This window comes from Grus americana, chromosome 4 (genome assembly GCF_028858705.1).
Source record: "Grus americana isolate bGruAme1 chromosome 4, bGruAme1.mat, whole genome shotgun sequence".
NCBI classification, from domain to species: domain Eukaryota; kingdom Metazoa; phylum Chordata; class Aves; order Gruiformes; family Gruidae; genus Grus; species Grus americana.
In genome coordinates this window covers 1,864,124-1,880,598 of record NC_072855.1, presented here as the reverse complement: position 1 = coordinate 1,880,598, position 16,475 = coordinate 1,864,124, and the positions used below count along the sequence as shown (strand labels likewise).

The window sequence follows — 16,475 nt, the reverse complement described above, 5'->3', positions numbered from 1 at the left end:
GGGGTAGGTCACCGACGTCCCCGTGGTGGTACGGAGCTGGTGGAGGTGAGCGTAGCCCGTCCTGCCACGTGTGGTTTCTACCCTAAACTGAGAGTTGTCTTAGATGTGATTTTTTTTGTTTTTCCGTCCCCAAACTGCGTATTAAAATGCATACATCTCTTTTTCTTTCTTTCTTTTTTAATAGGTTACATTCCCTTTGGAACACCCATCGTAAGTATTTTAACATCTCTCTCCGCTTTGTTTGCGAGTACCAAGAAATGCGTTTTTTAGCGCTCACAGACAATTCTCCAAATTCCACCTCACCACCTCGTGACACGTTCCCACCGGGTTCCCACCTTTCCCATTGCACGTTACCAAGGGCTTCGTCACGTCAAACCTGCCCTACGGACGTTGTGCTCGACATTCTTTATCTATTTAACGTTGTTCACCCAGCTCCTTGCAACGTCTTCAGCTTTATCTTTCCCTTCTGGAAAGGGAAGACCGAGATGAGCTCATTGCCTGCAAAATGCAACTTCTGCAACTCTCGGATTTCATCTTTGGATGCTTTTCTCCCCCCCCCCGCCCCTCTTTACATGTTTTACAAGTCGTTTCCTGAACGTGACGAGCTACAGCACGGTGAGGCCGGTGTCGTGCGCTCTCGTCTTGATTAATTAAAGCGGCGAGCGCTTTTCCTGGGGTTATTGCTAAGGGCGTTTTAGTTTGTACTTGTTATTGTGCGATTTCTAAGCGTTTGGGTGCTCTCGATAGCGAAAACCAGAAGGGAGAGAATTCTGCCTGTCTTCCTAAACGCTGAAACTTCAGCTCGTCTTCAGGATCAGGAACGATTAATTAACCCCGTTTGGTGAATGGGGAAACCGAGGCACAGAGTTTTCCCCCAAAATTCCCAAGGCTTGTCGCTCCTCCTAGCTACCAGCTCCTGGCTCAGCCTACTAGATCCTGCGTATTAAAATGGTTGAAGGAGTAAAATCTGCTAAATTTAATCTGCCTAAACCCAGTAGACCGTGGCGTAGTACTTGCCTAAAGGTAGCGATCCTTTCCCAAACAGCGATAGCAGGGTTGCTAGCACCTAAAAGCAGAAATCATCACGGCCGTTACTATTTGTTGTCGTGGGTAAGGGTTTGGTGGTAACTTTGTATGGGGCATTTTAAAAGAAAAGGTTAAACAAAAATGAGTTAACGATCAATTTGACAATGAAATCGGCCCAAATCCAGAGCTGTCAGAGGAGCCGAGAGCTGTCAGATGAGCCCAATTTCACTAGCTGTAAAGGATAAACTGGAACCTCTTGTCATTTTAAAAAAAAAAAAAAAAAAAAAACCCAAACGTTTCAAATGTTAAAATTAAAATGTAACATTTATGCCAATCGATCTGTGAAATTTAGTGACAAAATTGGCAGCCTGCTCTAGCATAAAAACAGTTTGAGTCTTGCATTTCACATAGGGGGATGGGATTTCCTCAAGAGAGACTTTACTGTGCCTGCGGTGGGCTCTGGCTGAGCCAGCGTGCCCGTCCTCGCCCGCAGAGCCGTGCCGCCGTGCCGTTGCACCCGCGCCACTTGTCCCGGTGTTGGGGGGTCCGTTAAACGCCCTGCGTGGATACCGGCAGAGATGTGATCAGCTTAGGTATTAATGGGTTTACTGCCTACCAGTCCATACCCGATGCTGCCTGTATACATACATGGTGGTGGTTTTTTTTTGTTGTTTTTTTTTTTCCCTATAGCTAATGCAAAATAATTCAGTACGGTTTAGCTCATTCTGAAAGAGATTAAGGTCTTGCTGAAAATAATCGTTTCTTTTCTGGCCGAAGCGGTTAACTCCCCTGACAAAACCAAATCCCGCGGCTGTTTATTCTTTCCCCGAGTTGCAATCGTTTGCTTTTCTTTTTAGCCTCCGTCCTTTCCCGGCTCAGGTTTACGGTTTAACGTCAGCGGCGGAGCGGGGCTGGGATGGAGGATACAGCAGTGCGGGCAGCGTTGGTGTGTGCCCACCTGGATTTCAGCCCGGGAGGGAGCAAATCCAGCCGCTTGCACGATACCTCTTTGCTGCGAGGGTGAGATGCACAGGGCGGCTGCTGGGCTGTCGCCTCTTACCCTGGGTTTGTGCTTCATCCCAGGGACGAAAAGGCTCCCAGGAAGATTTATCTGCGGTTAGGAAATTCAGCCCAAGCCACGGGCAGTGAGGATGGAGCAGAAGCCGTGCTGCTGTTCCCAGCTGCCACCCGCAGCTTTGAGCACCTTATTTTCCCCAGACATTTAAAAACTGGGGAGTCTTGTTGGGGTTTCGAAGCGCGTAGAGAAGACCCGGGTGTTAGTACGGGGTCGCAGATGACGCTCGCTGGCGCCCGAGGCAGGACTTGGGGCTTGCAAGAGGAGAGCTCGTAACGCAAGCGTGCCACGAGGCTGCTCGGAGCCGGTGGACATCCGAGCAGCGGCTTTAGCCCCAGCTTTGGGGCCACCAAGGGCCCTTCACACCTGATAGGCAATTAAATTTTGTAGCTGGTACTCTTCTAGTGTTTAGAAGCTTTTTTTATTTTGTTTTCCTTCTTAGTTATTTTTTCCCCTGACAGTAATTAAAAGTGAAACTGTACATTTCTTGACAGACTCTTGCACATATGGAGAGTTTGCATTTAAACGTGCCTCTTTCAGTCATACAGATTTTGGGTGCTCTTTTTTATTTATTTATTTTCCTCTTTTATTTTTCTCGGCGCTCAGCTTCAGCTGACAATGTAAGTAGCTGCCTGCAGCCTTCCCTCTCCTCCGGAGCCTCGTTAGCCCGCTGGCTTCAGGGGCGTAAGTCAGTCCTGGGCTGAGGAAGTTCATCGCCTGTTGAATTTGTTTGGTTAAGACCGGCAACGGAGTAATTAATGACAAGATCCGCATATTGAATGGGAGCGGTAAATTAGTGTAACTTGCACAGATTGGCGCTCGGCCAGCGCACAAAGTAGCTGTAACTTCACGAACGGCTGTAGGAGGAAAAGCTGGAGGAGGAGGAGGAGAAAGGAAAGATGATGTCGATGAAATCAGGCCTCCCAACCCCATTACCCTTTTGTTTGTTGTTATTTCTCTCTTATGTCCTTAAGCGTAGAATTTGCCTCCTCTTCATCTGCTGCTGCTGCAGATGTGCAGGGGTGGCCGTAGCTTATCCCTCCTTGCGGCAGGCTCCCTGTGCTCTGGCAGGCAAATTTTCTTTCTTCTCAGCTGCTGTAGGAATAAACGTGAAGAAAACGGTGCGGAAGATAGTCCGAGTTGGTTAATAAACTCACAGCCTTCTGGCCCGGATGCCCCCGAGAACGTTTCAGTTCACACGAGCATCTTGAAAATAAATGTATTTGGAAGTAAAAGGAGTCGTTTGGTCCTTATACTCTTAACAAAGATGCGAGTGTAATTTTGCAACAAGAAGACCGTCGTCTTCGGGAACTATCAGACGTTCGAGGCACAGGAGGGGAGAAGATGATGATGATGTTAGGAAGTACGTCATCTTACCTGTTTCTTACCCAAGAACTCATCTTCCCGTCCACGTTTGTTGCGTTTGTCATTGAGAGTCCCCTTGCTTTGCATCCCTTTCCTCCTGGTATGGTGTAAGAGGAAGGATTGCCATAAAACGAGGCAGGAAGGCGCCTGGCAGCACTGCGGTCTGTGTAAGAAACGGAGAGCGTAACGAATTGCAGAGCCTGTGCCTCTGTGGTGTGTTGAGCCGCGTCCCAAGGCATAGGCACCAGACACGTGCTGCGGTGGGTGACCTTGCGAAGCCTGGGGCGTCATCCCGTGCTGGGACGTAAGCCTCTGGGAGGCGGCCGATCGTCAGCCTGAGCTCGTAACCCAAGCAGGAGTTTTCGCAGCTGGGAGTACGACACATCAACAATTCTCTTCTCTTAAAACAAAATTCAGGCTCCCAAACAGGAGCACATGTGCTTCCAGGTGGCACTCCTGTCTTCAGATGTTCACATCGGATTTCTTTCTTGTGCTTGAAACAGCGAACGTGCCAAAGGAACATAAGAAAACCCCCCTTCACTGCCAATAGTAACAACTTTGAACTCTTGCATTCGTGCGATGTTTGCATTGTACTTCAGAAATACCTGGGATTAAACAATTGATTACATTTTAATGAACTCATCTTTGGACGGTATATGCTGGCAGGCTCTTTTCAAGGTGCGAGCGATAATTAAAGATGCAAAGCTTTCACGGGCGGCTGTGTTACCCGGTTTCACCACTGGAAAACTGAGAGACAATAGGCTGTCAGGAAGCTCAAGAGCTATAAAGAAATTAAGCTATAAATGAAGATAATTTATTGAAGTCATTAGAGATAAGCTTGCTGTTTGCATGCGTAGAAGAGCACCGAGAGCAAACCAATGATGCATTTACTAATGAGAAAATCTCTTCTCTTGCAGGTTGTTGGTCTTCTCTTGCCCAACCAGACGCTGGCATCCACGGTGTTTTGGCAGGTAACACTGGTCGGAATGGGTGGAGAACGTGATGGAAAGGAAAGCAGCGGTTGACTTGTGTCTTGAGGACAAACCGATGCACGTGGCTTTTCTGCTGGCAATGCTTTAGTTAATGGGGAGGTGATGTGGCTGGATGTAATTAGGGAAAGGTCTGGTAGGTCTGGAAGGGGCTATAAGCAAACTATTGGGTTTGTCATCACAAGGGAGATGCAAAATAGCCCGGAATCTCAAAATCAGCTTTTTGGACCCATTTCATACAGGTGTAAATGATGGCACGCTGTGTACTTCCATGAAAATGTAGGCCCTTAAGCTCACACATCTGCTGTTTTGAAGAGGTTCTGTCAAGTAGTTGGGATGTTCCTTGGTGAAATCCCGTTGGAAGTGCAACGTGTGCAGAGGTCTGGGGGCAGGGGGAGGTCCTGTGCCCAGGAATTTCAGGAATAGCTGTGCATGGCAAAGGCAAGGACCTCTGCGTTCAATGCGCTGCAAAAAAACCCCAAACCCCACATCTGGACAATTGAGGCAGATTTCCAGCACATATTGGCAAGCTGGCTTTGTGATTATTTTTTTAGAAAAGAAAATATTATTATTAAAAAAATTATTATTATAAAAAATTATTGTTTAAAGAAAACAAAAAAAGCAAGGTTTGCTAGGTCCACAGTTACATGTTAGAGAGCTGCTCAGCAGGAAAAACGTTCTCTTGGACCATGAACTTGGCAGTGACTGGGCTGATCCCTGTGTTTTACTGCCTCGTTTCACTCTCCTCACCCTCACTTCATGCCTCATCCTTCGTCTTAGTTCTGGCCACAGCTGGAGAGGGCGCGGTTCTGACGTGCTCTGAACTGGGAACATGGTGTTTTGGGGATGAAATCTATAATTTTCTTTACATTGCCAGCAGTTGCTGTGGGTAAAACCCCTTCAGGAGCGTGGTGCCACGCTGCTTTGGTGCCAAACCGTGCTCCAAAAAGTTATGGACAGAAATACCAGTTTAGTGGCATCCGTATCCGTAAGATGGAACGTCTGCTCATCTCCTGTTCCTCAGCTGAAGCCTCCGTTTGAGAACCACGGTGCTTAATAAGCGACTCACGAAATGGCTGCTGGGCTTACTGCTACGTCTTGACAGCAGTATGGATTTGGCACCGACGCAAACGAAGACCAGTAGCACCGTGGTGTCGTGTGGAGGTGGATTGGGCCAGGAGAAGAGTTGCATGTCCAGCGTACAGGGAAGCAGAACTGTGCTCTGGGTGCCTTGGGATTTCTGTCCCTCACTTTGAAGGGCATTAACTCAGATGGAGGGCACGCATGAGCCTTTCAAAAGAGGTGGCAAGTTGTGAGCAGGACAAAGGGAGATGAGTTTTCCCGCAGCTCTCCTACATTTATAGATTTATTTTTTTTCTTTTTGTGAAGTTATGTTCATGCCCGTCTCTTGTTTCCTCTTCAGTGGTTGAATCAGAGCCACAACGCCTGCGTCAACTATGCAAACCGCAACGCGACAAAGGTGAGGAGACCCAACGCGCGCGGCGCGTGCAGCACCTTAGCTCTGTTTTGACACGGAAACATAATTCTTGTCTCTCCGCTGTTAATAGAAACTCCGGCGTCGGCACTGTGATGAATTTCTAGATTGGCCGTTCTCCATTTTAAACCTCAGCTGTAAACAGCGTGGGGATCTCGAAATCACTCGAGGCGCATAAAGTAACGCTCAGTGCCTTTGAGCTGAACCAGTATAGAGTTCTAACTGGTGTGAACTGGTTTAATTTGACACGTGAATGAGCACAAAGTAAATCTGGGTTTTTTGGAGAGTGGAAGGCAGCTCCGTGATCACCCTGCCGTCTCCTGAGGACTTTATAGGTGCTACCAGCACTGGTGCGGGGACGTGGTAGGGCTGTTCCGGCTCTTCCTTCGCTTTAGCCTTCGTTCATCCCGCTTCGGGAGGTGGGAAGCTCGAGATGGGAAGCCGAGTTGGAAACCATCCAGCTCATTGAGATAACATTTCAAAGACAGATATTTAATGTGGAGAGTTTGGGGTTCGTCACTGCTGTATAAGAATGCTAATTTTGTACCATTTGCTGAATTTCATTCACATACTTCCTTCTAGCTGCTATTATTATAATTTTCTGATGCCAATTAATTTTCCATTCCCTTTAACCTTGCTCATGAGGCTACAATTTTCCTTGCTTTTGCCGCTGCTAGACGACAGACCATGTGTCACAGAACAATATGACAAAATTAAACCTGTCTCTGGTTTAAAACAAATAAAATGAAAACAAACCAAACAAAAAAAAAAGCTTGGTAGCCTTTTAATAGCCAGAAGTTTGTTTATTGAAAATATGTTTTGTTTTTCTTTCCAAAGCCTTCTCCGACATCCAAGTTCATCCAGGGCTACTTGGGAGCTGTCATAAGTGCTGTCTCAATAGCAGTGGGTAACGCTTTATATCTATATATTTCACTCCAAAGTAACTGCTCCCTTACAGTAGCACCGCGGTGCTTTTGAGATGTTTGTTTGAATTGCCAAGCATGTTTATCTTTTAATTGACAGAATTCAGTCTACATAACCAGAAAAGATTTTAACCGTGAGGTGTCTCTGTCCATGCATGGCCAGACTTTTCAGCAGAAGGAGACTTTCTGCCGCTGATGGCTTCCAGCACGTCCTGCACCGTGCGCTGCCTGGGGCTCTGCACCGTGGCTTTGCTGCTGGGTGAATTCAGTTGATCCACGCGGGCATTAACTGGTGGTGAATTAGCCTCGTCCGAGTTAAAGGAGGGACTTTGAGGCTGCAGGGTGATAGTGTGACGGCTGACACGCTGAACGGAGGCGTGGTGGTGTTTTGGAGATGTTCTCCTGGTGGGTCAGGCCCTTGCATTGGAAGAACCACAGTGCTTGAAATGACGTCTTTCACCCGTGGACGGCGTTCAAGCCGGAAACGGTGTTCAAGTCATATCCGAAGTAATCTGTAAGAGAGGAGCTTTTAACGTTGCTAAAGTCGTGATCTCGCGGTGCAGTCATCACGCTTTCAGTTCTCAGGTTCCCCAGAAGCACAGGTTGACATCTTTAGTCAGGCCGGCTCATTCCCAAGGAGACAGGTACATTTTTCAGGAGCAACTTATGGAAGTTATTTCTTACGTTGGGTTTTCAAATAAGCCTCTGAAACGTACGGTTGTGCCTTTTCTGCTGGAACATTAAAGATCCCACAGCAGTTTGTGGGGTTTTTTTCTCTGGCCAAGACTTTTTCCCTTTTTCTCAAGCCGCAGACATCCTTTCCCAGGCATTTTTTCTGCAAACAGGCTGTGCCATGGGAGAAGGTTGCCTGCTCACCATGCCATCTGTACCCAGGTTCCCCAATTCACCTTCGGGGAAAAGCTGCATGGGCTTTTTTAGATTTCTTTACAAGGTAAAATGTTCGTCTGGAGCAGGCTGTGGAGCGTTCGGAGAACTGTGGAGGCAGGAGCTCCTGGCTGGGAATTGTGGACAGCAGAAGGTCTGCCCAAAGCGTATCTCTGTGTTCTCCTGCAGCTGCCAGACAGCTTTGCACCTTTTTTTTTTTTTTTTGCTAGTGGTAGCAAAGGGCGTGGAGTTGGTGAAGTGCCTTGCAGTTTGGAGTGGGAAGTGTCCGTTTTGTTGGATATGCTTCTGCTTGATAGTTTTCCGTATTGCTGGCTTGGCTTGCTCACTGGTTGCCGTCCTGCTCCTCTGTGTCACCCGTACCGTCCCTTCACTGCAGGATGAACCCAGACTGCGCACACAGCACAGAGCAGCCTTGCATCGGTGGGAGCCCCCGTGCTTCATAACCCCATGAAGATGCGTCCACCCCAGCCCCACGCTTTTGCAGCTGAAGTACGATCTGAGTCCCCATCCCACCAACCTCAGCACTTCGGTTAGCAGTGGTCCTCGGTCAGCTGTCTCCCGGTGTAGCACGGGCGAGCTCGAATGTCCTCTCTGGTCCTTAGTTCAGAATTTTTTCCACCTTATGAACTAGTATAGCAAAGCTCTCCAGCTTGATGTGCAGCTGCCGCTCACAGCCTGCCTTGAACCTCCAGCTCAGCTGCAGCAGAGAGATGGTTCCACGTTGTTGGCGTTAATGCTCCTCTCCGTTTTGGCAACAGGGGCAGATAGAGGGCAGGAGACGCGGACATGTGATGTTGGCAGAGTTTTGTCACCCTGAGAAGCCGACAGGCTTTGGTAAGGAAACCACTTGGGCGGTGAGCAGAGATGTCCATCGTGGGACAGCTGATCCAGGTCTTTAAAACCTCTGGTTCCTCCTAGGCTGACTGCAAAGGAGCTGAGGCAGAAAGGCAGGTTCAGAGTGCAGAAGTGACCATCAGTGGTGCTGTGAGAAACACTCGTTCTCCGAAACAGCGTGAAAAGCCACACCAAGACTTGTAGATAAAAGTAATTACAGCAAAGCAGCAGTGGCCTGCTGTTGACCGCTGGTGACACGTGGGCGGCTCAGCGGTCTGCTGATGGTAGATCAGCAGTTCGTCCCACGGTGGTTTGTACCTCCGTTCGTTGTACCATTTACTCCCTGGTGATGAAGGAGCTGGTGGTCTGTACAGAGCAACAAGCTCTGAGTAAGTGCAGAAACTGAAACGATGCTGGGATTTATCTGTCCAGCATCTCCAGCAGCAGCCCCAGTGCCTGGTTGTCTTGCACACCTCGGCTGTCCATCACGGGGACGGTTTTAAAAGCACCGTGACGGAAGGCGATGCCACGGTATTCTGTACTTTGAGCATTTCAAGCTCGTGCAAGAGGAAATCTTCCTTCAGCAGGTGTCAGTGCCACCATGGCCCCACCAGCCTGGGCTTCCACCGGGATGCAAAGAGTACCTGTACAGCAGCGGTTTGGTAGCTGTGGTGTGCTGGGGGTCAGAACATTGTTACGGGGAGGCAGGAGCTTTGCTTAGATCCATCGATGTAGTTGGGGGAGCGGGGAAGGGCAGCAGCCTTCATGGATACTTTCTCCTTGATGTTGGAAGGAGGTCTGCTTCCACAGCGGAGCACGCTATGGCACAAAGGGCGTGCGAAAATGAGATGAAGTCGCTGTGCACCGATGTCCCCACGTAGGCGAGCCGTTGGGGACGCTACCGACGTGTGCGTTACCGCAGAATAGCTCGTGTCCTGATAATCCGTAGCACTTACTGCGTTGCTCAGTTCCCGATGCAGAGCAGCCTGGAGAAAATCCTACAGAGCCGGGAGTGATTTTTATATTGTAAATATCTGGATTAATAACCAGCATCTCGAGGAGTTTGGTTTTTTGTTTAAACGATGATGACAGATAATATAGAAATAGCCCTGAGGTTCGTTACGTTGGCTTGTAAGGCCTCAGCCCTCATTAACTGCTCTCTGCTGTCAGTTAGCAACAAATCACCTCCCAGTGTGAGCCCATTAGGACCAGATGACCTGAAAACAAGTGCCACTACCTCCAGTGGTCTGCTGAGAGCCGGTATTAATTAAAGCGAGCCCCTTCCATGTTTGCAGTTGGCAAGCGACGCGGGGAGGAGGCTCACGGAACGCCAGATCAGTTGACTCGTGATGGTGCTTCCCATCGTCTTCACCCTCCGTGTCTTTTATCTAATGAGGGGGACAAACAAATTGCTTTCCCACGCGTACGGAAAGGCAGATTTTGGCTTTACGCTTCTTGCAATTAAACTAGAAGTCGTAGCAAATCTTTGCAAATAAGCCGATTCCGTTCCCGTGATAGAGAGAGAGGAATTGCTGTCAGAGAGAGGCAATGCTTCTCTCTCAGATCCAGCGCTACATCTGGCACTCCTGATTTGCAGCCCTTCAGGATGAGGTTTCGGAGCAATCAGTATTCTTTTTTACAATATTTTTCAGTATTTCAATATTTTTTTCCCCAGTATTTCTTTCCACACACCCCCCCCACTTACTCCCAGCTCACCACAATTCGCAGCGTAGTTTCAGGCAAGGAAAGCTCTGCCAGGTCCAGAATTTTATCCCTTCTCCTGTGCGGTACGCAGGTGGAGCACTCAACTTGAAGTAAGGCTAGAAAAGACATCGGAAGGGATAAATTTAGAGACTGAGCGTGGGGAAAGAGGTGAAAAGACTGATAGAACAGATCTCTTCCATCTCTAACTTCTTACATGACACTTCTGCACCGTCTCTGCCGCCGGGCACGTGCCGAGACCCGGGCTAACCGCTCCGCACAGGCGCGCGGCATCTCCCGGCGTCACTTGTGGTAGACAATGCGTTTAGAGGAGTCTGATTACCGCTCCGTAACCTACATTTCTGTTTCTCCTTCTGTGATTGTAGTTTATTTTTATCGCATTCTTCATACACCAGCCTCCTTCCTGCCTTTTTTTTTTTTTGATTGCTCGCGTTTTAACTGCTTTTCTAAACACTGAGCGGTAATTGTTGTTGGGTTTTGGGGTTTTTTTTAAACAATTGAGTGAATTCCTATGATTAGGCCTTATTTTCTGATATCTGGCCGCTGTTCATGATGATGGTGTACGAAGCGCAATTAATACCAGCTGGTTTTCCTAACCAAGGCAAACAAAGGCAGAGAGTAGTAAAAAGACTTGAGAAAGACCAAGCATATTTTCAATGTTGTTTATTTTTTTTCTCCCCAAAGAGCTATCCTGATCGGAGGGCTTGTGATTACACAGAAACCCTTTCCAGCAGACGCACACACACTCTCGCTGTCTGCTAATTTTGCCACGCTTTTAAAAGGTTAAAAAAATCTATGTGATCAAAACCAATTTTATTGTTAATAACTGTTTGATACAGATTTTATAAGTAGGTTTCTTAGTTTCGGATCCACACTCGATTTGCTACTGCATTGCCGATCCCTTTTGCATCTGATTCACCTCTTCAGTACTATGGCCTTAGTCCATAACTTCAGTTGGAGGTCAGAAGTGATTCCTGCAGCTGCAATTAAATGTCTGCAAATTAAACCAGTTCAGGACGAGGGCTGTGATGGACGCTCTCTGGTTTCTGGGTTGTCGCTGGTGCCGAGACCTTCAGGCTGGAGACTGGTGGTGTTAGCCCAGGGCTTCCCCCGCTCAGAGCCCATGGTGGTGAGTCGTTGGGTTTCTCCATACGCTCTCCTCGAAGCATCTCACAGCAGTGGTGTTACCGTCGTTGGTTTCCGTAGTCTTTGGATCAGAGCTTTATACATCAGGTTTTTAATTTCCACAATCACAGCTTCAGGTTCTGCCAAGGCCGGCTCCAAATCTTGCTCCTTGTGATACTGAAGACCCCCGTGCCGACTCTCCCAAGGGTTCCTCCCTTCTGCCACTATCATTTGGCCACGGGTCTGACGTCTCCCAGGGAGCAGAGTATTCTCGCTCAGCTTGATGCCCGGGTCATTAGCTCGTCATCCATCTGTTGTCCGCCCCGGGTACCACGTACATCGGTGCTGCTGGCATCGTCCTCCCCTCTTGACGGGATGGGCTCTAATTAGACCGCAGCGAGCCTGGCAGGCACACAGAGTGTGTTTAACATGTATAGATGTATGTAGCTTAGCCGGGGAATGTCTGTCGTGACTGCCTAGGCTTCCCCTTTGTGCCAGGGCTTCGATTCTCCCCCGATGAAAGGGCAACCAAAAACACGTGTGTGAGGTCAGGCACCTCTTGGAGGCACGGTGGGGTTTTCCCCAATTAATGGAGTAGCTAGGTTCCCTCTTCCCCCTTTCAAATATACTGGGGTTTGTAACTTCTAACGAGGTTTTTATTAAGTGCAAGTTTGGGATTTATGGTCTTGTCAGTACAGAGGCAAATAAATACGTTGTTCTCACTTAGCAACCTGAGCTAAATTCTGACAAAAGTAGGTGTTTTGTCTTCTTTCGTATGAAAGATAGAGATGTAATGTCATGTAACCATGACTGCCAGCCAGGCTGTATATTTTGTAGTGATCTATAGGCTTAAAATGTGCCTGCCCGGGACCTGAACGTGTCCTTTTGGCTTACCTTACTGCGTAACCTCGGGTTAAAAAAATCAGGCGATTAATGCCATTAATAACTTCGGTGCTGTCAGCTACTAGTGACTCACCTTGGAGTCACTGCCGGTCGCGGCGTACAGGAGGGTGTTTAGAGCATCTCTTCACAGGCAGATCCAGGTCTTTTCATTGTAAAAGTGCCTCCTTGCTTCCCCACCCAAAATCCTGACTCCGGATGAGCCAGTGGAGGCAGGGAACGGATGCCAGTATGGTTTAGCAGGCACGCTGGATGGGAGCCCCTGCAGATCTTTGGGGCGCCCCTGGCAGGTTGGGCTTGGCTCTCAGCTCTGTTGCACGGTTGGGGAACGGAGACAGAAGCTACGTGACGTGGTGGTGGGACCGACGAAGGAAGCTCTTCAGAGCAGAAACTCAAACCCAGATGTTCCAGGACTCAAATTCCTGCTCTCGCAGTGGGAGATCACTCCTCTCTGATGCAGATGTCTTAGTAAGTCATCCTCGGGCAACTTTCTTCCGTACGGAAGCCTTGGTGATGTTATTTCCAAGAAAACACAGCTTTCTGGGGACTCCCGTAGTTACCGTAGGGTTTCTGCAGAGCTTCTGAATTTTTCAGGTTGTATTCCCACAGGGTTTGTAGATTCTAATTTGCGCAGGAATCTTGTGCAGCTGCCGTCGGAACTGGTCGAGCACAGAGGTTACACAAAAATTATAACTCCTAAATTTTATATTTAGCTATATCAGAAAAAAAAAAAAAAGTTGTGTAGGAGTCTAATCAGCGAAGCCTAGTGTGGGTCTGAGAGATCAGATTAAAGCAGAGGCTGCTTCTGCACAAGTGGACATTGCAAAAATGATATTTTTAAGCAAATTGGATTCCCCCCCCAAAAAAAAAAAGTTAGCATTTTGCAAGATCTAAATGTGCCTTGTCTTGAAAACATCTCTTACAACCCAAGACATTTTCACCACCACATAGGATTTCAGCAGAAAGATCTCAATTTTCTTCTCCTAAGGAAGCTGAGAGGTGAAGACTGTTCGAGCCTGAGATTGTCGCTGTAAAATAATATTAGCATTGTAATGGTTGTGTCACAGCCGGCTTTGGCGATACCTGCCCTTGCCGCCCTGACTCCCACAGCTCAGCGAACTGTATTGCTGATACCGCTTACGAGGGATGCGTTCGCTCCGATATGCAGGTTTAAAAATCTTCTGGTGCTGGGGAGTGAGAGTAATAAAAAGTTACACTTAGAGCTCCGTCCTTTAAAATAAAGCCAGGAGATACCTGAGGGTGTCTAACCAAAGCTAGAAGGAGACTCTAAGAACTTTAATTATGGATGAATTAGGGTTGGGCTGGCTCATTACACTTATAAAATTAATGAGCAATAAAAAAAATAGGATCTTGATTATTATTTTTTTCCCCTGTGTTCAGGAAGCACAGGAGCTTGTTGGACCAAGTTTTCAGTGCCGTTGGCACTGCCAGCCGTGGGTTGTTCCTCCATCCCCGCTCCCGTCGCACACTTAACTCACACACACACACACACGGACGCAATTTTTCACTCTCCTCTCTAGGTGGAGGTGCCCCTGTGGATTTTTCTAATCCCAGCTCCTTCTTCTTGATAATTGTTTGTGAGCCGTGTGGAGCGGCTGCGTTGACAGCCTGTGAATTTGGTGTGATGCCCGTAATCAGCTTGTGAGACGGCGCGGGAGGCCACCCACTGCCCTCAGGACTATCCGCCACTTAGGGAGGTAAAGAAACACTTAGAAGCCGGAGGAAGTCGGTGCAAAGTAGGCGAGGGACGGGAGGGGATGGAGCACGGCCGGGCACGTCTTCCCACCGTTGTGGGGAGCCAGGAGCAGGAGGAAAATCCGAGTAGATTGGAGGAGCTGGTGATAAACTTGTTTGCTGCATGAAGTTTTTAAATGAAGCTGTGCCTGTCTCTAACATCTGGATACCTGTGCTCAAAAGCTCCCATTCCCGCACCTCCTCTTCTCTAATGACTCACAGATACCAAGTCCAGATACCAGAAGACACCAGAAAAGAGTGGTGTGATCACTCAGCCTGGAAACCCAGCCCAGCAATTCCTCCATCGAGCCCGTAAATCCTTGAGGCTGTAGCAGCCATTTCCCGAAGGCACAGCCTCGAGCCTTTGGTCTTGTGGAGGCAAAGGCGTGGATGCTCTGGGGAGGCACCCAGTGCCCGTCACCCTGCCTCTGGGCTCAGGCAACCGCTGGCTCCTCACCACCTGCTGCCTTTCAAATTCCTTGTTCTTCCCTGCGGCATTTTCTCTCTTGTTTCACTGGTGTGTCTTTGTTTCCAGCAGATTTGTTTTCATCCGTGCCCTTTCCTTCTGCCCAGCCCCACAGCGCCCAGGTGTGGTGTTGCCTTTGTACAGGATCCAGATGCATGGAAAACTTGATGTTAAAGCAACAACCTCTTGTCTTGGGCATGCGACCCCACCATCCTCCTTTCTCCATCATCTGCCAAATCGAGTTTGTCTAATTATCAGCGTTAATTCCCTCTTTTCCTACTCATACCTCTCCTGCAATCTTGCTTCTTTCTCAAGACAATACCATTTTCTTCCATTGAAGCATCCAATGGGGCTACTGTGGTCACCATCCCTTCTGCAGGCGTCTTGGTGTCACTCAGGTTACCTCCTTTCCTTACTCTTGCTCCTCTCTAACTTCCTTCTCCACTCAAATCGTTACTGCTTTCCCTTCCCTTACACTCCTCCATTCTGTTCTCCTTGACTTGGTAAAGCTCCAGTTGGTAAACAGCCCAGTTTTCCATCTCTCTGCCTCCATCTTCACCTCTCAGCCCTAATGAATGATTTTTTTCCTTCTTTTTCCTAATGCTCTTTTCTTCAGTTTGGCTGTATGGGACTCATCAGATCCAATTAGTGTTTTAATTCAGCAATCTGGTGATTTGGGGGCTGAGGGATAAGCTCTTTTGGAGCCAGTCCCTTCTTCCAAGTTGACTTTCTAGGTCAGTTGGAACAGCCAGCTCCAACTGCAGTGGTCAGGGTTGCCCCAGTGCTACAGGAAACTGGGAAAGTTGAATCCCTTAAATCAGTGGAGATCTCATCAACGTAGTTAATGAAGTCCAGAGAGCCACTCAGCGACATTTAGGTGGCGTCGTGTACCAATCGATGTCTACCTTGCTTGTTGGACTCCTAATATTCCTTTTATTTTATAAAAATTCCCTCTCAAAATTAAGTGAAATATAACTTCTTGAACTGTTGATGCGTTAACTGCTCTAGAACTTGTTTAAGAGGTGTAGGGTTAGACCTGTATCAAATGGCTCGGTCATTGCCAACTTCAGGCATTCAAAAACCATCTCTCAGGCTTCAAAAATCTTAATAGTCATAAAGGGGGGGGCGGAAAAAAGCTTTTAAAATTCATGTCTTGGTGGACATGAGGTCAGAACTTTTTAAGAAGGAAAAGGAAGCAGAAATACTGGTTTATTGCTACGCAGTCACTCTGTGGCAGTATCCGATGGTAACGGTTTCAGGTACGGCAGCACTGCGAACTGTCCTTCTGCTGAGGTAACGCTGTTGATGCTGAAAACAAAACCGGTAGCAAAATAAATAGCAGGAATTCTTGGCACTTGAAGAAGAGGGAGGGAGGGAGGAAGGGCAGAGTGCTGCCGGAGGCGTAGTAGAGCCCTGAGTAAGGTTATTCTCCCGTCGACAGGGTTCGGCCCCGGTTTCGTGTTGCGGGACGTTAGGAGTTGCGGTGTGATGTATCCCCCACGTGCAGCTTGTCGGGACGCTCTGTCAACCAGATCAAGGAAATGCTCTGGAGGAAAAAAAAAAACAACCTCACAAAATAGGCAACTTAAAAAAGCTGGATTTGTCCCCCAATCTGGGTCCCAGTGCGGGAATATCCCAAAACCAGTACTGTGCTGAAACCAGTACGGCGAATCCGCGCCCAGCGCTCGCAGCTGCGAGGAGGAGCACTTGTCCGAGTTGAGACATCAGCGGCACAGATATCTTCATCTGAGCTGCGTCCCCAGGCTCCTTTGATAGTCAGCAGGGATGGACGGGCGGCGTTGGGGATGTTTCACGTGAGCACCCACAAGCGTCTGTCTGGGGAGGAGAATAAAAACCCTTAAAAAGGCTCATTTCTCTGCGCCGGGCTGCAGAG

General features: G+C 48.3%; 1 protein-coding gene across 5 annotated transcripts in view; it reads left to right on the top strand.

Annotated features, from left to right (window-relative positions):
• The window catches only part of SFXN5 (sideroflexin 5), a 98,749-nt gene that overhangs the window by 42,727 nt on the left and 39,547 nt on the right, over window positions 1-16,475 (top strand). For all 5 annotated transcript variants that reach the window (XM_054825749.1, XM_054825750.1, XM_054825747.1 and 2 more), the window contains exons 6-9: window positions 185-210; window positions 4,384-4,437; window positions 5,879-5,935; window positions 6,788-6,853. In XM_054825749.1, the coding sequence (XP_054681724.1) occupies window positions 185-210; window positions 4,384-4,437; window positions 5,879-5,935; window positions 6,788-6,853 (203 nt within the window). The remainder of the gene's footprint in view (window positions 1-184; window positions 211-4,383; window positions 4,438-5,878; window positions 5,936-6,787; window positions 6,854-16,475) is intronic.